Source organism: Protomyctophum bolini (assembly GCF_963924005.1).
Source record: "Protomyctophum bolini genome assembly, chromosome: 2".
Classification (NCBI taxonomy): Eukaryota; Metazoa; Chordata; class Actinopteri; order Myctophiformes; family Myctophidae; genus Protomyctophum; species Protomyctophum bolini.
Genome location: NC_137863.1, coordinates 2,798,157 through 2,821,748, shown reverse-complemented (window position 1 = coordinate 2,821,748; position 23,592 = coordinate 2,798,157). Strand labels below are relative to the sequence as shown.

The 23,592-nt window shown below is 46.5% G+C and overlaps 1 protein-coding gene across 5 annotated transcripts in view; it reads right to left on the bottom strand.

Moving 5' to 3' along the window:
- Positions 1-22,921, bottom strand: part of LOC308334900 (6-phosphofructo-2-kinase/fructose-2,6-bisphosphatase 4-like) — a 55,777-nt gene extending 32,856 nt beyond the window's left edge. For 4 of the 5 annotated variants that reach the window (XR_013965932.1, XR_013965933.1, XM_080791791.1 and 1 more), the window contains exons 1-10: positions 16,082-16,473; positions 10,858-10,974; positions 9,664-9,760; positions 9,222-9,288; positions 8,911-8,985; positions 8,529-8,585; positions 7,516-7,637; positions 5,020-5,227; positions 1,236-1,382; positions 711-815 (exon numbers count right to left, since the gene is read on the bottom strand). Coding sequence is in view for 3 of the 5 variants with exons in the window: in XM_080791791.1 (XP_080647917.1) it covers positions 711-815; positions 1,236-1,382; positions 5,020-5,227; positions 7,516-7,637; positions 8,529-8,585; positions 8,911-8,985; positions 9,222-9,288; positions 9,664-9,760; positions 10,858-10,974; positions 16,082-16,226 (1,140 nt within the window). In the remaining 2 variants the exon portion in view is untranslated. Of the gene's footprint in view, positions 1-710; positions 816-1,235; positions 1,383-5,019; positions 5,228-7,515; positions 7,638-8,528; positions 8,586-8,910; positions 8,986-9,221; positions 9,289-9,663; positions 9,761-10,857; positions 10,975-16,081; positions 16,474-22,831 lie in introns of those variants that run through there. The other variant, XM_080791792.1, reaches the window with a different exon arrangement.
- Between the last annotated feature and the right edge of the window lie 671 nt (positions 22,922-23,592).

Genomic DNA, 23,592 nt, shown 5'->3' with positions numbered 1-23,592 from the left:
TGAGATGGTAATGAGATGGTAATGAGATGGGAACACAACGAACACACCACAGGGAAACCATCCGGGCACACATAACACACAACAACCTGCGCGGACAGATGGGTCAGACAGACAGACAGACAGACAGACAGACAGACAGACAGACAGACAGACAGACAGACAGACAGACAGACAGACAGACAGACAGACAGACAGACAGACCGACCGACCAGGAGTGAATTAAGCCTTTACTTATTTACCGCGCTGGTATTTAGCCAGATCGGTCTGGGAGAGAGAGAGAGAGAGAGAGAGAGAGAGAGAGAGAGAGAGAGAGAGAGAGAGAGAGAGAGAGAGCGAGAGAGGCAGCTTATTCACGCTGGAATCATTAGCGGAGCGTAAGTGGCCATTAGCCATCTGGGATGTGGTGTCTGTGGTGTCTGCTCGACTTACAGATCAGCTTAAAGGAGCTCAACGTAGCAGACCAGACAGGTAGAGAGAGAGAGAGAGAGACAGGTAGAGAGAGAGAGAGAGAGAGAGAGAGAGAGAGAGAGAGAGAGAGAGAGAGAGAGAGAGAGAGAGAGACGGAGACAGAGACAGAGAGAGAGAGAAGGCCCGATGCGTCATCACCACCACCACACACACACACACACACACACACACACACACACACACACACACACACACACACACACACACACACAACAAGATGAAAAGACCAATCAGATCCTGACCTCTCCTTTGGGGTAGCGGTAGCGGTATTTGTCCTGGTCCCTCAGGGCGAACTCCAGAGGGAAGTGACCCTGGATCTCCTCATACATCATCTCCTCACACACACCCTGAGGACACACACACACACACACACACACACACACACACACACAGTTTATAATGTACAGTACAACACACACCCTGAGGACACACACACACACACACACACACACACACACACACACACACACAGTTTATAATGTACAGTACAACACACACCCTGAGGGAGCACGCACACACAGAGAGAACTCCAGAGGGAAGTGACCCTGGATCTCCTCATACATCATCTCTTCACACACACCCTGAGGACACACACACACACACACACACACACACACACACACACACACAGTTTATAATGTACAGTATAACACAGACACACACAGTTTATAATGTACAGTTACACACACCCTGAGGGACGACACACACACACACACACACACACACACACACACACACACACACACACACACAGGGTCTTGACTTACGGCGTCGATCTCGTTGAGAACCTTCCACTGCTCGTAGGGCACGTTGACGGCCTCGGCGGTCTGGATGGTCCTCTTCATCTGACTGGTCCACACCTTCAGGTCCACGATGCCCTGCGTCCGGATGAACTCGCCCAGCGCCCTGGCAAACTGACCGGAGAGTGGACAGACAGACAGGTCAGTACTGGACAACTGACCGGACAGTGGACAGACAGGTCAGTACTGGACAACTGACAGCAGAGTGGACAGGTCAGTACTGGCAAACTGACCGCAGAGTGGACAGGTCAGTACTGGCAAACTGACCGCAGAGTGGACAGGTCAGTACTGGACAACTGACCGGTGAGTGGACAGGTCAGTACTGGACAACTGACCGGAGAGTGGACAGACAGGTCAGTACTGGCACACTGACCGGAGAGTGGACAGGTCAGTACTGGCAAACTGACCGGAGAGTGGACAGGTCAGTACTGGCAGTGGACAGGTCAGTACTGGCAAACTGACCGGAGAGTGGACAGGTCAGTACTGGCAAACTGACCGCAGAGTGGACAGGTCAGTACTGGACAACTGACCGGAGAGTGGACAGGTCAGTACTGGCAAACTGACCGCAGAGTGGACAGGTCAGTACTGGCAGTGGACAGGTCAGTACTGGCAAACTGACCGGAGAGTGGACAGGTCAGTACTGGCAAACTGACCGCAGAGTGGACAGGTCAGTACTGGACAACTGACCGGAGAGTGGACAGGTCAGTACTGGACAACTGACCGGAGAGTGGACAGGTCAGTACTGGACAACTGACCGGAGAGTGGACAGGTCAGTACTGGACAACTGACCGGAGAGTGGACAGGTCAGTACTGGACAACTGACCGGAGAGTGGACAGGTCAGTACTGGCAAACTGACCGGAGAGTGGACAGGTCAGTACTGCCAAACTGACCGGAGAGTGGACAGGTCAGTACTGGACAACTGACCGGAGAGTGGACAGGTCAGTACTGGACAACTGACCGGAGAGTGGACAGGTCAGTACTGCCAAACTGACCGGAGAGTGGACAGGTCAGTACTGCCAAACTGACCGGAGAGTGGACAGGTCAGTACTGGACAACTGACCGGACAGTGGACAGGTCAGTACTGGACAACTGACCGGAGAGTGGACAGGTCAGTACTGGACAACTGACCGGAGAGTGGACAGGTCAGTACTGGACAACTGACCGGAGAGTGGGCAGGTCAGTACTGGACAACTGACCGGAGAGTGGACAGGTCAGTACTGGACAACTGACCGGAGAGTGGACAGGTCAGTACTGGACAACTGACCGGAGAGTGGACAGGTCAGTACTGGCAAACTGACCGGAGAGTGGACAGGTCAGTACTGCCAAACTGACCGGAGAGTGGACAGGTCAGTACTGGACAACTGACCGGAGAGTGGACAGGTCAGTACTGGACAACTGACCGGAGAGTGGACAGGTCAGTACTGCCAAACTGACCGGAGAGTGGACAGGTCAGTACTGCCAAACTGACCGGAGAGTGGACAGGTCAGTACTGCCAAACTGACCGGAGAGTGGACAGGTCAGTACTGGACAACTGACCGGACAGTGGACAGGTCAGTACTGGACAACTGACCGGAGAGTGGACAGGTCAGTACTGCCAAACTGACCGGAGAGTGGACAGGTCAGTACTGCCAAACTGACCGGAGAGTGGACAGGTCAGTACTGGACAACTGACCGGACAGTGGACAGGTCAGTACTGGACAACTGACCGGACAGTGGACAGGTCAGTACTGGACAACTGACCGGACAGTGGACAGGTCAGTACTGGACAACTGACCGGACAGTGGACAGGTCAGTACTGGACAACTGACCGGACAGTGGACAGGTCAGTACTGGACAACTGACCGGACAGTGGACAGGTCAGTACTGGACAACTGACCGGACAGTGGACAGGTCAGTACTGGACAACTGACCGGACAGTGGACAGGTCAGTACTGGACAACTGACCGGACAGTGGACAGGTCAGTACTGGACAACTGACCGGACAGTGGACAGGTCAGTACTGGACAACTGACCGGACAGTGGACAGGTCAGTACTGGACAACTGACCGGACAGTGGACAGGTCAGTACTGCACCGTCACGCTGGCAGGAGAAACCATCCATCCGCCCAACAGTATCTGCCTATAGCAGTGTTGTTTTTTTCGTCGACTATAAAACTAAGACGAAATTTATTTTCGTCGACTACCTTTTTACCACTGACGAAAACTAAACGGAAACTAAATGAGAACTCAGCTCCATATGTGCCTTCTCTCTCCCTACGCTCATTCTGTAGCTCCATATGTTCTCTCAATGGTCTCGCACCTTCCTACCTACATGACTGCCTGCCTAAATATGTCCCAAACCGCCCCCTAAGGTCTTCCACTGCTGGCCTGCTCGCTTTGCCTAAATAAATGGCAACTAAAAAATACGGGGAAGCAGCTTTTTGCTTCTACGGGCCGACGGCGTGGAACAAGCTCCCACTGTACCTTCGACAGGCAGCCTCTGTAGACACTTTTAAAGCACAGCTCAAGACCCACTTCTACAACATTGCTTTTAATTGATCTTTTATTTTTTATTTTTGTTATTCATGTCCTCACTGTATTGCATTACTGCTTGTTTTAAATGTTGTTGCCTTGCTTTTCTTTTATTCTCCATTTTTCTGTAAAGCACCTTGAGCTGCATTTCATGTCATGAAAGGTGCTATACAAATAAAGTTTTATTATTATTATTATTATTATATGTGCCCTCTCTCTCCCTACACTCATTCTGTAGCTCCGAGATGAGGTCACAGCCTGGGCCCCTCCCACCGCGGTTCAGAAACGGCGCATGTTTCCACAAGGAACGATTATTTTCTTTATTTCTTTAAGATATTTTTTTTGCGGCTTACGCCTTTTATTGGTTTTTTGAAGGGACAGACAGTAGGCTGACAGGAAACGGGAGAGAGATGTGGGGGGGGGGAAGACATGCAGTAAAGGCCGTGTCGGGCTCGGGAGTCGAACCCGCGGCACACTGAGACCAGTCGGGTGCCCAGACGGTTACGCCACCGCCTGGGCAAGGAACGATTCTTACCCTTTTCTGCACAATGAATCCAAAAAGTGAAGGGGCAGAAAAGGTTTACACTAATTCAAACTTGATTTACGAAAAAAACACAACAATAGAGATAAGACGTTTCTCTTCTCGACAGCAACGATATGCAGTCAGACAAACAAAAAGTAGGATTCTTTTTTTTTTACCCATTTTGGGCGGGAACTCCTTTTGGTGTTTTAAACATTATGTTATAATTTAGCTATTGAAAAATAGCAGATCTACAAGCTACGAGCTTGTACTGTAGGTCTGCTATTTTTGAAAAATCGTAAAAATGTGGCGCAAATCTTTGAATATATAATTCTTCTATAAATCAAGTCTAAATGGGGTTAATCAAAAAAAAGGCAGCACATCCAAAGTTTTCAATAAATGGAGGACAAAGTACTCACATTTATCTTATTTTTTTATTGGCACACACCACAGAGGCGTTTGGGCTATGGGCCTTCATCATCATTAGAGCATTAGAGCATCATAAGAGCATCATAAGAGCATAAGAGCGTTTGGGCTATGCGCCTCCATCATCATTAGAGCATTAGAGCATCATAAGAGCATCATAAGAGCATAAGAGCATGTTTGGGCTATGCCCCTTCATCATCGTCATAATAAGAGCATGCGGGACATGGCCCTACCTCTTTGGGCTATGCCCCTCCATCATCATCGTAATAAGAGCATGCGGGACGTCGCCCTACCTCTTTGCCCCGCGGGGAGAGGCCGGAGTCCCCGCCGATGCAGCCCTTCAGGTTCAGCTCGCTCTCCCCGTGGCGGCACAGGTAGATGGAGCGCGGCGTGATGTGGATGTTCATCAGGTAGTACACGATGCGGCTCTGGATGTGGTCCAGGACCCGGTTCACCAGGTACCGCCGGCCCACGTCCATGATCTTTATGAAGGACAGGTCTCTGTGGAGAGAGAGAGAGACATGGTCTTAATGAAGGACAGGTCCCTGTGGAGGGAGAGAGAGAGATGGTCTTTATGAAGGACAGGTCCCTGTGGAGGGAGAGAGAGAGAGAGAGACATGGTCTTAATGAAGGACAGGTCCCTGAAGGGAGAGAGAGAGAGAGAGACATGGTCTTAATGAAGGACAGGTCCCTGTGGAGAGAGAGAGAGAGAGAGAGAGACATGGTCTTTATGAAGGACAGGTCCCTGTGGAGAGAGAGAGAGAGATGGTCTTTATGAAGGACAGGTCCCTGTGGAGGGAGAGAGAGAGAGAGAGAGACATGGTCTTAATGAAGGACAGGTCCCTGAAGGGAGAGAGAGAGAGAGAGACATGGTCTTAATGAAGGACAGGTCCCTGTGGAGAGAGAGAGAGAGAGAGAGACATGGTCTTTATGAAGGACAGGTCCCTGTGGAGAGAGAGAGAGAAAGAACCACAGATCTTAATGAAGGACAGTCACAGGTCCCTGACAGGGAGAGAGAGAACCACAGATCTTAATGAAGGACAGGTCCCTGTTGGAGGGAGAGAGAGAACCACAGATCTTAATGAAGGACAGGTCCCTGTTGGAGGGAGAGAGAGAACCACAGATCTTAATGAAGGACAGGTCCCTGTTGGAGGGAGAGAGAGAACCACAGATCTTAATGAAGGACAGGTCCCTGTTGGAGGGAGAGAGAGAACCACAGATCTTAATGAAGGACAGGTCCCTGACTGGGAGACAATGAGGTTGAGACACGATCGTTCTGCGGGGGAGATTCAATTGGGAGAGAGGGCTGAATGTGACAAAGTCTTCAGCGTTTCATTTGGTGAGAAGGTTAATTTGTCGTCCCTACCGGTGTGGTATGGGCTTAAAGACGAGTGTACTCGTGCTTACAATATTAACACTTCTGAAAAATAAAGGTTTACAGCGTGATGTAGAAATGGTGGATTTCGCTTCCTGATTTTTTTGGGGGAAAGGGAAACTGAAGGCCTACAGAACAAAAGCACCCTCTGGCTCGCTGGTACCACAACACGGGGCGCTGGAGGTGGACTTTAGTGGCACTTTTGTTGTTATGACTGGATTCTGAATTATTGCCATTATAATAACTAGACATTGCTATATGCTTATGTCTGAACGCAGTGTCCTAGCAGGGATGGGATGGTAAACCAGGAAGATAAGGAGTATTTAGCCCAAATACTGCCTCAGGGTCGTCGGATTACATTCGTAGCAACAACTCGAGGAGAATGCGAAGCGCCGCACCGGCAAACAACATTCGACCAAAATGTCCTCTCAGTACAGGGTTGTGTAGCATGGAATGGCCTTCCTCTGCGTATAAGGGACTGTGCTTACATTTCCCTCTTTTAAATACAATCTGAAAAAAATGGTTGCTTGAAAACCAAAGCTGCAACCATTTATGATTATTTTAGGTGTATTTCCTTTTTATGCTGTGTTCCCTACTGTATGTAATGTCATGTAAATGTATTCCACTGTTTGACTGTCTGTTTTTACGTTTTGTGTTTCCTGTGAGGACTGCGGATGAAAATATAGCAACTGTGCTGCTATATCCGGTGTATTTACGTCCATGTGACGTCCATTAATATGCATTGTCCTGTCCAAATAAACACATGAAGTAAGTAAAGTATCCTTCATTCCATTCCACACACCTTTCATCCTCCTGGAAGGAACTCTGTGTGTAGGTTTCACCAACACTGGGTTCGGTGTCAGAACTATATGTGCTCATAGCGCGCTACGAGCTTGTAGGTCTGCTATTTTTATATACCACTGACATAGAAACATAGCTTTTTCAGAAATCTGTTAGGATGTAGAAGAATTTTCTAGAATCTGATCTCAGGTCAGAATGGGTTCAAAGAAGAGCACTTGCAAGTTGCATGGCAGCCTTACAACAAAGAGCTTGATTTGTTTCCTCACTCATAAAAAACGCCACCAGGATTATTATTGCCTTTTCTTTTCCCTTTGAGGTCTTAAACGTCTACAGAGGCAGCCTGTCGAAGGCACAGTGGGAGTTTGTTCCACGCCGGTCGGCCCGTAGAAGCAGAAAAGCTGCTTCACTGTGTTTTTAAGTTGCCATGTTCTTTAGGAGCAGCAGTGGAGGACGGTTGGGGACATATCTAGGCAGGCGCAGGTGTAGTTAGGGGGCTGCAAGACCATTGAGAGCTTTATGAACGAGTACAATACAATGTCAAATCAATTCTAAGAACAACCGGGATGCCAATGCAAAGAGGACTTGGAGAATGCCTGGCCCTGCTCCTGCTCACCTGTCCAGGACCTCATCCAGAGTCTGGTAGGAGTTCTCATAACACTGAATCCTCTTCATGAAGTCCTCCACGGCCTCCTCGGTGTTACAGTTCGTGTAGTCGGGGCTGCCCAGCTTCACTTGCTAAAACACACACGCATGTGCACACACGCGCACACACACACGCACACACACAAGAACAGGGAGGTCAGGGATAAGTGCGTCCTCCTGAACTAAGGAGACGAGTGGCCTTACCCCTTATCCATAAACTTCTTTGCCTCTTTTTTTTTACCATTTTGAAAAACATTTTAAAATAGTTCAAACTAGCCGATCTACATCGACACGTTGTGAGCTTGTAGATCGGCTATTTGAACCATAGATATTTAGAATGATAGATGCCTCATTGGCCGCTGCAGGTCGTTGTCATGTGTGTGAAAAGAGGGGGCGTCTACCTTTATATGTCTGTTGTGGCTCTATTGTTGGTTCCAAACATTTCTACCATAGCCAACAAACCCACTGATGCACTCAGGGATTAAGGATGTACGCAGACATAAGAAACAGATTGTCCAACAGGTTCAATGTCTTTTTGGTTTGCATTTACTTTCCAAAGTGCAGTGAATGATACATTACAAACAGGCACATCTTCTCTTCCTTGTTATGGCATGATCTCTGTTCTGTCTGTCAGGTAAAAACCATTTGTCCACCAGGTGCATGCCGCTCCCCAATCACCCAGGCCTACTTATACCCTCTGTCAAGCAATTAGGCCTGGGGAGGCGTGCCCCTGTTGTCCAAACAATAATTCAATTATAACCCATCAAACTAAAGCCCAATAATGCCAAATAGCTACAATTGTGATAATAATAATAATAAGTAGACATACATAAACAGTGAGGATGGCTTCTACAATGTCTATGATTTGAACTATTCAAAAAAGTTTTTCAAAATAGTAAAAAAAAAAAAAAGTTTAAAGATTCAAGTGTAGGGATAATGGGTAAAATAGGCCAAAATAGGACCCGTAACGTTCGATCCACTCACCACGATGTTCTCTTGTATGACATCAGGATCTTCACAGACAGATTCCACAAAGAACACCTGGACACAAACAGACAGGAGAGGGGAAAGCCGTCAGGTTCCACGCAGCCGTCAGGAACGCAACGTGGGACATTAAGAACGCGGGACATTAAGAACGCAGGACATATTCTGAACCTGAGCATTCATGACTCTCTTTGTCTTTATCTACAGACTATCAGTGCCGGAGTTGTCTCAGCGCTTTTACTCTGAAAGCCATGACCCAGAAACAATCTAGTAAAAAAAGTTGACTTTACATTGCTATAGCTTACATTGCGATCATTTTAATTTATACGATATATGATCCAAAAAGCGTTCATATTTTGCGGGAGAGACGGATTAAACGCACCTTGAAGCCATTCTGCTCAGCGAACTGCAGGATGGTGTCTCTCCTCTCTCTGGTCGTGTTTGTCGCATCAAAAACCTGAAAAGACAGATGGCCGAGACCAAAGCGGTTAGGATGCATGGGGGGTCTGTTACAGTACGTTACAGGGCACTCATAATCCCTATTGAAAACAAAATACCCCCTGTTAATCTGGGGGTTTATAATCCCACACAATTGGACAGCCTTTTATAAAGGACCACGCAGCATTCCAACATTTGGCCCACAACAACAACAACAACAATAATAATAATATTAATAATCTCAGCGTGACCTACCGCCACTTGTCCTCCTTCGTCTGTGAGGTACTGTCGCACATCGTTCAACGCTGCCGAAGCACACTGTCTGCAAACAACACAAGAGTCCATTTACAGCAGAATAACTACTTCCTTCACTGGCGTTAACCATGATACTGATTAACCCATTTAGGCCTGACGTCGAAATTTATTTAAAAAAAAATCATGATTATTTTTTCAAAAATAGCAGATCTACAAGCTCATAGTGCGCCACCGAGTGGCACGCTATGAGCTTGTAGATCTGCTATTTTTAAATAGCTAAAGCATAACATAATGCTAACACCAAAAGGGGTTCCCACCCAAAATGGGTTCAACGGTGATACTGATTAACCCATTTAGGCCTGACGTTGAAATGTATAAGAAATGTCGAAACACAGTCAGAGAGCCTGTGGTAAACAACAGATCTGTAAAAAGGCTGACTCACTGTCTGATCTTCAAGCCCTCCTCGTTGTCTGGACGGAAGAACTCAAAGGACTTGTAGATCTTCACACACTGCCGCCTGTACTGCCCGACATTGAACTCTACAAGGAAGGAAGGAAGGGAGGAAGGAAGGAAGGGAGGAAGGAAGGAAGGAAGGAAGGAAGGAAGGGACAGTGAGAGGATCGGTCAGTGTCTCAGTGTTTATATCAGGGGTGGGCAACTGGAGGCCCGGGGGCCACATGGGGCCCCCACCTTCACTTAATGCGGCCCTCATGTTAATATCAGAATACTGATATACTGTAGTACTGATTTCAGCTGTTTACAATTCCAAACCCGCTTTAATTACTTCATGACTAATTGACTATGTATTAAATGACTAGTACTTAATGACTAGTATTAACATTTTTGTCTTATTGTCTTTTTGTGTCCAATGTAGTTATGTTAACAGTTCATAAAGTTAACATAACTAGGCTTAAATGCATTTGAAATTCAATAAAAAGGTTACTTTTCAGGATTCCAATTAAAAAATATGAAAGATTATTCAGGTTTTCAATTCAAATAGCTGATCAAATAGCTGATCTACAACCTCAAAATGCGTCGCGATGCGACACGTTTTGAGCTTGTAGATCAGCTATTTAGTAATATGCACTGTGGCCCCCTCTGGAGTGAGTGTGGAAATATATTGGCCCTCTCCATCGTCAAAGCTGACCAGCCCTGGTTTATATGAAATGACTCTTCAATCTTCATGTGACCACCACCACTCTGACTGTAGGTGGCGGTACCCGTTCAAAACATATCAATAATAACGGTAGTGGGTCGCACACACCAAGACTTCAGTTCAACATGTTTATTTCATTTTTGAACAGGACAAACGTTTGGGCTATCCAGCCACTGTGACCACAGTGTGACCACACTGATGAAGGCTGGATAGACCAAACGTTTGTCCCTGTTCAAAAATGAAATAAACAATTTGAACTGAAAGTCTTGGTGTGTGCGACCCACTATCCTTATTTTTGAGTGGTGCAACCACTCCAAGGAACAGCAATGTCCGTGACTCTGTGTCCGCCTATATGTGACGTTAATGAGCATGAGTATGACTATTAGTACCAGTAGGGGCGCTGTTGTCCCAGAAACCGAGAGAGAGATAGTGCTGTACTGTTGCCTGCTAATGAGAGAGAGAGAGAGAGTGGAACAGTACCTCTAGTGGGCACGCCGATCCAGTTGAGGTACCGGGTCAGCTTCTTGGAGATGTAGGTCTTTCCTCTGGCGGGGAGGCCTACGGTCACGATCAGCGTAGGACAGTTGGTCATGCATACTGGAGACAGAGAATTAAAATAAATATTAACCTTAGGGTATTTATCCATCCCTCTAGATAAAGGCCTGAGGAAATGTACAGTAACTGTCCAGACGATAAATGAATTGCTTCAAAGTCAATACAGTGATGTTTATCCATGTTTTAAAAAAAGACTGTTAACCCCACACAGCTTTTGTTTCTGAGCCTCTCCTATGTCCAGCTTCGAGGGTTTGTGTAAACACAACAATTGTCCTAAACACACACATTGAATGCCGTTGACAATGACATAACCACAAACATTTGAAGACGAAGGTGAGGACGCAAATTGTGACTGGCCGGAATGAGATGATGTAACATAATGTAGGATGATAAGGGCGCCCCTCACTCACAGGGTGTGTGTTTTTACTTTTTAAATTATCCACACCACTCTTTACGACGGGTCAACAGTTTATTTTTGAGTGGTGCCACCACTCCCTTACGGAGTGTGTGTGTGTGTGTGTGTGTGTGTGTGTGTGTGGCTGGGTGCGTCTGAGCACGAAAACAGCACGGTTGTTTTTCAGCACCTGTGCGCAACCTAACACACACACACACACACACACACAAACACACACGCACATATTAACTGGATATATGGTGATTTCGGGTGTGCCAGTACAGTACAGTGACAGTACAGTACAGTAGAGGGACCCCCAGTCCCACACGGTAACTGTGTCATTTCTCAACCGTTTCGGACGCTGGCCCACCACAACCAGACTGACCCAGACTGGCCCACCACAACCAGACTGACCCAGACTGGCCCACCACAACCAGACTGACCCAGACTGGCCCACCACAACCAGACTGACCCAGACTGGCCCACCACAACCAGACTGACCCAGACTGGCCCACCACAACCAGACTGACCCAGACTGGCCCACCACAACCAGACTGACCCAGACTGGCCCACCACAACCAGACTGACCCAGACTGGCCCACCACAACCAGACTGACCCAGACTGGCCCACCACAACCAGACTGACCCAGACTGGCCCACCACAACCAGACTGACCCAGACTGGCCCACCACAACCAGACTGACCCAGACTGGCCCACCACAACCAGACTGACCCAGACTGGCCCACCACAACCAGACTGACTCAGACTGGCCCACCACAACCAGACTGACCCAGACTGGCCCACCACAACCAGACTGACCCAGACTGGCCCACCACAACCAGACTGACCCAGACTGGCCCACCACAACCAGACTGACCCAGACTGGCCCACCACAACCAGACTGACCCAGACTGGCCCACCACAACCAGACTGACCCAGACTGGCCCACCACAACCAGACTGGCCCAGACTGGCCCACCACAACCAGACTGACCCAGACTGGCCCACCACAACCAGACTGACCCAGACTGGCCCACCACAACCAGACTGACCCAGACTGGCCCACCACAACCAGACTGACCCAGACTGGCCCACCACAACCAGACTGACCCAGACTGGCCCACCACAACCAGACTGACCCAGACTGGCCCACCACAACCAGACTGACCCAGACTGGCCCACCACAACCAGACTGGCCCACCACAACCAGACTGACCCAGACTGGCCCACCACAACCAGACTGACCCAGACTGGCCCACCACAACCAGACTGACCCAGACTGGCCCACCACAACCAGACTGGCCCACCACAACCAGACTGACCCAGACTGGCCCACCACAACCAGACTGACCCAGACTGGCCCACCACAACCAGACTGACCCAGACTGGCCCACCACAACCAGACTGGCCCAGACTGGCCCACCACAACCAGACTGACCCAGACTGGCCCACCACAACCAGACTGACCCAGACTGGCCCACCACAACCAGACTGACCCAGACTGGCCCACCACAACCAGACTGACCCAGACTGGCCCACCACAACCAGACTGACCCAGACTGGCCCACCACAACCAGACTGACCCAGACTGGCCCACCACAACCAGACTGACCCAGACTGGCCCACCACAACCAGACTGGCCCACCACAACCAGACTGACCCAGACTGGCCCACCACAACCAGACTGACCCAGACTGGCCCACCACAACCAGACTGACCCAGACTGGCCCACCACAACCAGACTGGCCCACCACAACCAGACTGACCCAGACTGGCCCACCACAACCAGACTGACCCAGACTGGCCGACCACAACCAGCGTGCAGATACTCTACTGACTTTTCGGGTCGAGGCCCATATACAACTACTTGAAATACAAGCCCTTGGCTTAACACCACCACATTTACAGTAGAAGATAAATGATACACAACCAACAGACAACTAATTTAACATTTTGGCCCAGACCGGCCCCACCAGAGGGTCGACCCACGGACCGACCGGGCATATGCCCGGTACGTCCTGTGGTCCAGTCCAAGTGGTTCCGAGTGGCTGCGCACCCACCCGGGCCGAGACCATAGTGTGAACGTGTCCCTCGGTCACCCCCACATCAACCCCCCCTCCGTCCCCTCCTGTGCGTCAACAACTCAGAAGACTTTGGTACATAAACATACAGTTAGACCAAACAGAGCCACAGTGCAACCCGAGTCACACTGTAACCAGACAGTAGATATAAGAATTCTGTCAACAATGAGCAGAGGTCACAGAATAATGAGGCAATGGGGAGGTCAATAACTACTAGGCATCTGGAGATATTAACTTTGTTTTTTGTTTCCAAACTCTAGTCTACAATCTCCACAGCTGACTGGGTCAGAGGGGAGCCTTGGATCAAGACGATCATAAGGACAGTAGTGGAAAAAACCTACTCAAATGTTTTACTTAAAAAAAGGACCACTTCACCTCTTTTCGACCAATATCTTCATATTATAATTGGTCCTCACTAATGTTCATGATACAATTCCACCTTTTATTTATTTTTCTGTGTCTGTGTCTCATAGGAGGGCTGTGTGGGCAGCTCAGAAACCCGTCCACCAGTGACATCATCGATGGGGAATCCAAACTAATATTCCCATTCCTGAAAAGTTGCAATGCGATAATGGAAGCCATCGTAAAAAGTCCCCGGAATTAAAAATATACTTTTGTAAAAGTACAAAAAGTAGCCTATTGGCATCAAAATGTACCAACGATAAAAGTACTCATTATGCATTGCAGAATGTCTCATTTGGAAATGTCAAATGGATAATATTTTGAATATAGCAGATCTACAAGCGATGTGATGCGTCTTCAGCTTGTAAATCTGCTATTTTCAAATGGCCGAAATGTATATTGGGTAAAAGTGGTTACTGTATTTCTGTAATAATAATCAAAATCTACAAAGTAACGGTATCAGGTACGGTCGCCCCTAAACCATCCCACCCCGCCGACCTCTGTGCGGTGGTCCTTGTATTCTTTATTTAGTTTTACTGACAATAAGGTTAGAAATAAGGTTAGGTTCAGGCATAGTTTTACTGGGGTTAAGGTTTAGGTATAAGGTTAGGTTTAGGCATAGTTTTACTGGGGTTATAGGTTTAGGAATAGGGTTAGGTTTAGGCATAGTTTTACTGACAATAAGGTTAGAAATAAGTTTAGGTTTAGGCATAGTTTTACTGGGGTTAGGTTTAGGTTTAGGAATAGGGTTAGGTTTAGGCATAGTTTTACTGGGGTTACGTTTAGGTATAGGGTTAGGTTTAGGCATAGTTTTACTGGGGTTAAGTTTAGGCATAGTTTTACTGGGGTTAGGTTTAGGAATAAGGTCAGGTTTAACCTTATTAAGCATAATTTACTACGGTTACTTTAGGAATTCCAGGCCACGCAGTTTCCCGCCGGCTGTACCCCCGGGGCGAGTTGGTGAAGGGGCGACTCGTCTGGTATTCAAAGTAACTAGTAACTAAAGCTGTTAAATAATTGTAGTGTAATAAAAGTACAATATTTGCCTCTAAGTTGTAGGGGAGTAGAAGTACAAATACCTCAAAAAAGCACAATATTGTCAAGTAGGCCTAGTATTACAGCATCCTCATGACGTAGTATATCGTCATACGAATTCTGTGTAAATCAAATCATGTCATTTTATATTATATTATTCAATATAAATACTCTTGAATTTGTTAAATTCAATCCAGCAATAATAATATTATTACATCGAATGGCTTTAGTTTAGTGACTGACTCAGCATCCAGTAAGAGAACACAGTACAGTACTTACTGATGACTCAACATAAAGCTGTATAAAAGCCTCAGGGGGCCAATAAATAATAAATGACTGTCAAAAGGAAACAGATGCCAGACATCTTGTATTACTGGCAGGCAGACATTAGGCTATTTCCTCCTTAGTTTAAGTACTGTTTAAGTTGGCACCTCCAACTAACTGTTGTCCTGCAACTTGACACTAATACGAGCGACACACAACAGACCAAATGGTTCACACAATACTGCTGCACTGGGGCATTATTTGGGATAGTTATAACAATGATTGATTGATTGATTGATTGATTGAAGTAATTTATTAACAGTTTGTTTGAGAATTACAGTACATTTCAAGCACATAAAACTGTTAACTGTGTGGACGACACGACACCACCATAAAGCATTACACGTGTTTACTTTACAATAATAGGGTCCACCCTTTTCACATTCATCAGAAAACAATGTGCTGGACATGTCCCTGTACTGTACTGTACTGTACTGTTCCATTCACTGGACTAGTCCTTTCTCATCGATGCGCGGGTCGGTCACTACAGTACAGTCGGTCAGTCTTCATTTTCAGTCAATAATACCAACCCACGCACTATAGTTGTTGCGTAACTATTAACAACCACTGACCAGATCCTGATTCCTGATCTGGCTGCATCACTAAAGTAGAACATTAGGGAGTCGTGAGTGATGCAGTCAGTCAGTCAGTCTGTCTGTCTGTCTGTCTGTCTGCAGCGACTGCGTGTTTCACAAAACTAAATAATGTCAACAACATCCTTTCTGGCGGAACGGAAAGTCATTTTGGTTTTACGACGATAGATTAAAAAAAGATAAAACAATGACAAAATGCACGCCGCGCATTTTGTCGTTTTTTATCTTTTTTAATATATCTGCATTTCCAGGCTGTAAAGTATAACTACGCAGTCGCAGCTGTATTATTATTATTATTATTATTAAACTAAACTACGCACCCTTTCTCTGAGAAATGTGTTTCTCGGGAAGGCCGTTTTTGTACGGCATCCAGATCTTCTTCAGCGGGTTCTGGGTCAGCTCCCGCGGAGTGGTCGTGGACGTGGTGGTGTTGTTGGTGGTCGCTGGTCCCGGGTTCTCGTCCATTCCCCTAATGCTGTTTGTTCCTGGCTGTGTTGTTGAACAAATGGAGGGCTGTGTGCCTGGACTGACGGGTAGAGAGAGGTGTCGGTGGGTGGGTGGGTGCTGGGGGAGGATGAGGATGATGAGGATGTGGTTGTTGTGCTGATTGAAGAAGGTGTAGGATTGATTCAGTGGTGCGGTCTCTCTCTCATCTCGTCTGTCTGTCCTCCCTGGCCTGTCCCTGTAGTGTCCTCCTGGCTGTGATTGTCCTGCCCAGCAGCCCAGCAGCAGAGCGGCGCGGTGGGAGGCTAGCCGGGGTCACATGGTGTTGTTACTTGAGGAAGACAACCGCTGTGTCGGGCCGTAATTGCTCGAAAATGCGCGCAGCACCACCACCGTACCAGCTCTCTATGGTATAGTGTCGTAGTAGTTTTGTTTGTTGTTTGTTGTTGTTGTTTGTCAACTTTGTTGTCACTGATGGAAAAAAACTAGGCTAACTCTTCTTCTTCTGTATTTATTTATTTATTTAACTTAAGTAGATTGATTTATTGATTGAGTGATTGAAGTATGTATTAACAGTTTGCAGAATTACAGTACATTTCGAGCACAACTCAATACAAAAACTGTTAACCATAAAGTAGTACATGTGACCTTAATGATGTGGAAAATTGATTTCATTTTATGTTTTCATTGTACCCGGTATGACGATTTGAGGGTTCCACTATTTGAGGCAATGCAACAACAAAAAAATCCTGAACTATATTCTGGGAAGATGATGGTCAGAACTATTAAAGTCAGAAGTTATTTAATAATTAAGTATTTAGGACGGCACAGTTTGTTTCTATAGAGCCTGGAGTAGAAGACAATCCCAGCTCTTCAAGTAGGTCCACGTACGTGTCTAGTCCTGTCACAGGCCTAATGGTGTATTTTATTTTATGGTATTTTATGTTATGTTGTATATTATGTAATCTGCCTTGTAAGGATCTGGAGTGTATCAGTCAGTTTGGTATTCACTTGATCACTGTCTGCAAACGAACCGGCATGTCGGTTTATTGCCATTGACCCAGGGCCGGTTCTAGGCATAGGCGAACCAAGCGGTCGCTTGGGGCCACAACCACTGAGTGGGCCTCGTCACAGGGAGAAGATTTTTTTTATTTTTTTTAATGTATCCCCTATCCCTTACATGGGCTACTGTCCACATGTGGCCCCCACCTAGCTTCTTAATTTTTATCTCAAAGTGCACCAGATTGAAGCATTTTCATGGCAAATTTACAGATTTTTCTGGACCCGGGGGGGGGGGGGGCCCACCGGCGTGGCAGGGCAGGGGGGGCACATAATATTATGTTGCTTGGGGCCACTAAAGGCCTAGAACCGGCACTTACTGTACAACCCATTGTTTATGTAAAACTGTAAAAGGTGTCCTGTATAAGTCCATATGGGCTGGGCTTCTTCGGAAGCATGACACTTAAATAAAGAATCAATCAATCAATCAATCAATCAGGTTTTCAGGTGAAAACCACACGCACAATAAACCAAACCAAGCTGCTTTCTGTATTATTCAGTGCAGGGAATCCGAGCATTGAATACAGAGATATTGTGTATCTGCTAAAAATGTCCATGAGGTGGCAGCATTGATCACTGGGAGCTGACCAGTACAACCACAGTCTGATACTGTTGTCCACTATAAGCAGCTCCACTGGAGCAGTTGGGGGTTCAGTGCCTTGCCCAGGGGCACTTCAGTGGTGTTTGGGGAGAGGAGAGGTGACCATTAAACTTCCCCACCCAGATTTTCCCGGGGGAAGCAATATTTAGTCTACAAGGGTGCTCTTCTAACCTTTAGGCCGTTATATACAGTATATAGGTCCATGCTATGGGGTCGCTGGACTTGACTGCGTCCGACATGTTGTACTGACCATGCTTGTGCACGCACGCGTCGCGCACACGCACACACACACACACACACACACACACACACACACACACACACACACACACACACACACACACACACACACAGTAGTGTAGTGCCAGGCCAGGCCTACATTTTATATCTAATATAACTAGAACCAGGCTTAGATGTGGAGCAGCAACATTAGGGCCGTGACCTAAATTAAACGTATATGAGAGGACTTCTAAAATTAAATAGTAGTTCAGTTCAGTTTGGTTCAGTTCATTTCAGTTCAACTGTATTGTCATGTGTATTATAACACAATGAGAGGACTGTGCTCCCTCTCTGTCTTAACCCATTCTGAACGGGAACCCGTTTTTGTGTCAGCATCATGTTATGCTTTAGCTGTTGAAAAATAGCAGATCTACAAGCTCATAGCGCGCCACCGAGTGGCGCGCTACGAGCTTGTAGGTCTGCTATTTTTTTCAAAAATCGAAGCGCGACTGACATTTTTAGAATCTGATCTCAGGTCAGAATGGGTTCATCAGACCAGTGTGTGTCCAGTGGAAACCTCGTATGAATCTGATCTCAGGTCAGAACGGGTTAACACAAGTGGCAGAGAGCCAGAAGCCTCCGCCCATCCTCGCCCTTCAATGCCTCGACCGCAGTACTATATATAGGCTATAGAATGTAATGGTAAATGGATCATTTATACAGCGCTATAGTATACATACATGGGTATAGTACTGGGTATACTGTATTTATGAGCATTGTAAGCATTGTATGTCTGTCCTGTTTTTTGTTGTGTCTTTTTGAGTGGTGCAACCACTCCTACAACCATGCAGCAATGTCCGTGTTCACCTATGTGTTCACCTATGTGTTCACCTATGTGTTCATGTGTTCACCTATGTATGTATGAGCACGAGTATGACTGAGTACCAGTAGGGGCGCTGTTTGCCAGAAACAGAGAGAGAGAGAGAGATAGTATTAGTCCTGCACTGTTGCCTGCTAATGAGAGAGAGAGAGAGAGAGGAGGGGGGAGAGAGAGGGGAGGGGGGGGGGAGAGACCACTCGGTTCACACGGGTGTGATTTTTGTTACTGGCAGAGCTGTACGTGTCACTTATTTTGCCTCTTGTCTTGGTCAGTTCACACTTGTAAAAGAGACTTCAGTCTCAATGTGGTTTTTACTGGTTAAATAAAGGTTAAATAAAACATAGATTGTGCATAACATCCATCCACACATGCAATGCATACACCAATGGCTGAGGAAAAGCATGCAAGGCAAATCGGGACCAATTAGGGCAGGGATATTCAATTGGCGGCCCGCGGGCCACATGTGGCCCGCGGAGCGCCTCCTTGTGGCCCCTGGAAGAATTTTGGAAAAAAAAAAAAAAAAAAAAAAAAAAACTTTTTTTTTCTTTTTTTTTTGTGAATAATAATAGGGCTAATAAAAGTTACAGGTATGGTTTGTGCGATATTAATTGTGAGATTACCATAATGACAGTAATCATTAAAGGACCACTTTTCAACCTATCTTCATAATAGGTCCTCACTAATAATCATGATAAAATGACACGTTTTTTTCTACTCGGTCTGTGTCACATAGGAGGGCTGTGGGCAGAAACCCACAGTGACATCAATGGAGAATCCAAGCTAATAGAAACTGCAGGCTTTCTAGTCCTGAAAAGTTGCGAAAATGGAAGCCATCATTCTCACAATAATAAACCCTGTTAGGGTCCATTTGGTTCCATTTGTACACTCTCAGAGTTACAGACCCATAAGGGTCCATTTGATTCCAAACCATTTCCCTGGGGACCCCCTGGAACTGCCTCAAGGACCCTGGGGGTCCCCGAACCCCACTTTGGAATCACTGCTCTATGTAATATTTGTGTGTGTGTGTGTGTGTCCGTCCAGCTGATGGTCGTTAATGCCAAAGCAATGCTGTTTATGCACTGTCAAATAGGTCTAGGCCTACATCTATTCTAAGGTGGCATATACCTGTATAGACATATATTACCCTGCTCATTACTGTGCGGAAATATACATAAATCTTCGTGTTTGAGCACAAAAAGCATTTTGAGAACCCACAAATTTCCGCGCTTCGCGCGCACTGTGCGGCCCCCCACACACAATCATTCTACAGTTGTGGCCCCCGGCCTAATCTAATTGAATACCCCTGAATTAGGGGTTCCGAGTCTCGCTCAAGGACACTTGGACACCAACACTATAACTCTGGGGGAGCCCTAGCTCTGGTCCATAGCTCTAATGCGTTTCATTTAGAGCTATGTTACTCTCAACTTCCGCCACTCGCATGAATGCAGACCAGCCTCTCCTCTTTGGCGTAAATAAATAAAACGTTTTTGCTACTCACCAAAACAAAGGCGAGTTGTGTCATTAGAAAGCCTACTTTCCTTAGTGGACGCACTCTGGGCCCAGTTGGCGCTCTATAGAATAATGTGTACAACACATTGGCCCAGTTGGCCCAGCCCTCAGCCCTCCACTTCCTCATCCCCACTACCAACAATGTATACAGACATCTGAATGGCCCTGCTGACAGATTCAGTAGCATAGCTCGGAAATCTATTTTGAGAGAGTATCAGTTTCATAACAAACAGCACATCACAGACACAGACATATTAAATGATGTTGATACCTATTCCAGTAACAGGGACATGACACAGCCACACTGGCATCTTTTTTTATATATTTTTTTTATCCCACGATTTTGTAACCCATTTTTCACCCCTGTGTCAATCATCTAATGTGATCCTGGGCTCTACACACCCTCCTCCAACCTAGTCCCCATATATGGGGGACAAGGGGAGACCAACCTAGTCCCCATATATGGGGGACAAGGGGAGACCAACCTAGTCCCCATATATGGGGGACATGGGGAGACCAACCTAGTCCCCATATATGGGGGACAAGGGGAGACCAACCTAGTCCCCATATATGGGGGACAAGGGGAGACCAACCTAGTCCCCATATGGGGGACAAGGGGAGACCAACGGACTTGAACTCATGCTTCCTTCATGCCTGAGTGTCCAAGTTGCTCCTTTTACACCTGACAGGGGGGAGTTTCCCTGGTTGGACGTAGCGCGTGGAAGGAACATGTTATTCCAACCAGTTCCTTTCCCCTCCACACAGGCATCATTCTTCAGCAATATGTTAATGCATGCATTCAATTCAATGTAGAGCAGGACTATTATGCAACTTCCCACTTCTACCCCGGATTTGGACTAAAGCCCCAGGAAGTGAACGCAGTTTGTGTAACTCTGTCTACATCATTAGGGAATGACCCGGCATCTGCAGGGGTCAATAGGTCGTACTGTCTAAAGCAGCAGGGTCCTATAGGCTGACAGACAGACAGACAGACAGACAGACAGACAGACAGACAGACATGACCATGTTTGTATAAAGGATGAAGGAGCTATGTGTTACACACAGTAGGGAGACGTTATACGGTCTTGTATAGCCTAATAATATACTTCATCTTAGCTATACGGGCATTATATAAGCTTACATTATGTGCTATAATATATCAGCAGCTGTCCATGCATGGCTGTCAGATATTATTGGCTCTGAGACATAATCTAATTGGCTGTAATGTAATCATAATCATAATTTGTGCCTGTGTTCTTCAGACAGACAGAGAGAGAACACAGGCTTATATACAGACAACCACACACATTCTCCTTCTTCTTCTTCTTCTTCTTCTTTCTGTTTCTTTTTTTTTAAAACACATTCTGTGTATTGTCATGGAACAGGAACTAGAAGTCAGTTTGTGTAATGTTGTCCACACCGTGTGGGCGTGGCCCTTCCCTCCCTCCCTCCTCCCAGCAGCTGTGATTGTAGAGCATGTCAGGTGGGCGGGGCACTGTCTGAGGCTGGGCATTACATGTCGTTTGTTTCCCGATATAGAGCGTGTCAGGTGGGCAGGGCACTGTCTGAGGCTGGGCATTACATGTCGTTTGTTTCCCGATATAGCATAAAACAGACTCTCTGTGCTCTGCACTGCACTGTGTGAGACAGTCTCCACTCAAACTAGTGCATGGCCAACCTTGGCTTTGTCCGTAAACATAATACTAACACTCACTGACACCTCTGTATTTTACACAGCAGACAGACGCCTACAACTGCTTTACTAGTATAGGCTACTGCTGTTTAATTAAACTATGCCATGTAAGCCTATTCATAGCTGCACTACAATTGAAACAGCTATATGCATCGACCCGTTACCACAGCCCTGTAAAATACATAATCGGATATACTGCATCATGTCAGAATAATAATAATTAAACAATAAACACGTACATTAGGCTATATGACAGCATGGATAGACTGCATAAAACAATGTGGATACAGTTTGTGCATGTCTGTCTGACAGACAGCCGACCATCACAACATAATAATAATAATAACGATGCACTTGTCCATTCAAACAGGTTGTTTTCAACGTGCTGGTTGGTTGTTCTATTAAATAAGCGCACATTGTATTCCATTGCTGTGATCTCTGGCTGCACGTCGCCTTGTTTACATCTCGAACAGCCCAAGGCTTGCCCTGCATGGGCAGCACACAGTCACACCGCCGCCTCCATCTCTCTCTTGTTATTGCCGTCGGGGAAAAAACAACGCGCTGCTATTTCTCCACAGTTTGAACAACAAAAAGAAGCACACAGCAACAACAACAACAACAAAAAACGCTTGAAAGCAGCAGTAAAAAGAGTTTGTTTTTCTCACCCTGCAGTCGAGCGGAATGAACGTCCGTGTGTCCCGGAGGAGCGGAGCCTCGCATCCTGCAGCGGCGCGTCGACTGCTCTGTTTGTTGTATAGAAGCGGTCTGTTCTGTGATGGAGCGAACTGATGGTTGGCTACTATCAGACACTGGTGCTCTGTGTGCGTGTGTGCGTGTGTGTGTGTGTGTGTGTGTGTGTGTGTGTGTGTCACTTTGGAGAGAAGCACACCACTTTAATAATAATAATAATACTAATAATCGGGCCGGTGCTGATGTGACGTCTCTAGGAGAATGATGCTGCTTGTGATGTGATCTTCACGTGTTGACTAATAGTTAGGTCACACACACACACACACACACACACACACACACACACACACACACACGCACACACCCAAACGTCACTGGTTCAGGAAGAGTGTTTGTTTGCTATTGTTGTTGTGAATGTTTTGCTAGTAGCTTCACATCTATCTCAAAAGTTGACTTGATGGTGATGGTAAAAGTTAAGTATTGCACAAAAAATGTTCTTTTACAAGGAAAAAGGCCTGTATTAAAAATTTGACTATATAAACTATATATAAAGTACATTTTGATGACCAATTTTCTTCTTTTCACTTGTAACAGAGTATTTCTTCATCGCAGCTGGATAGATACTTGTACTTAAGTAAAAACCCATTAGAGTACTTTTCCATCTCCACCACTGCGTGTGACCATCTGAGGCGTACGTGGTCCAAATAGCATCAGCAAGCAAACAGCAGTGGCGGGA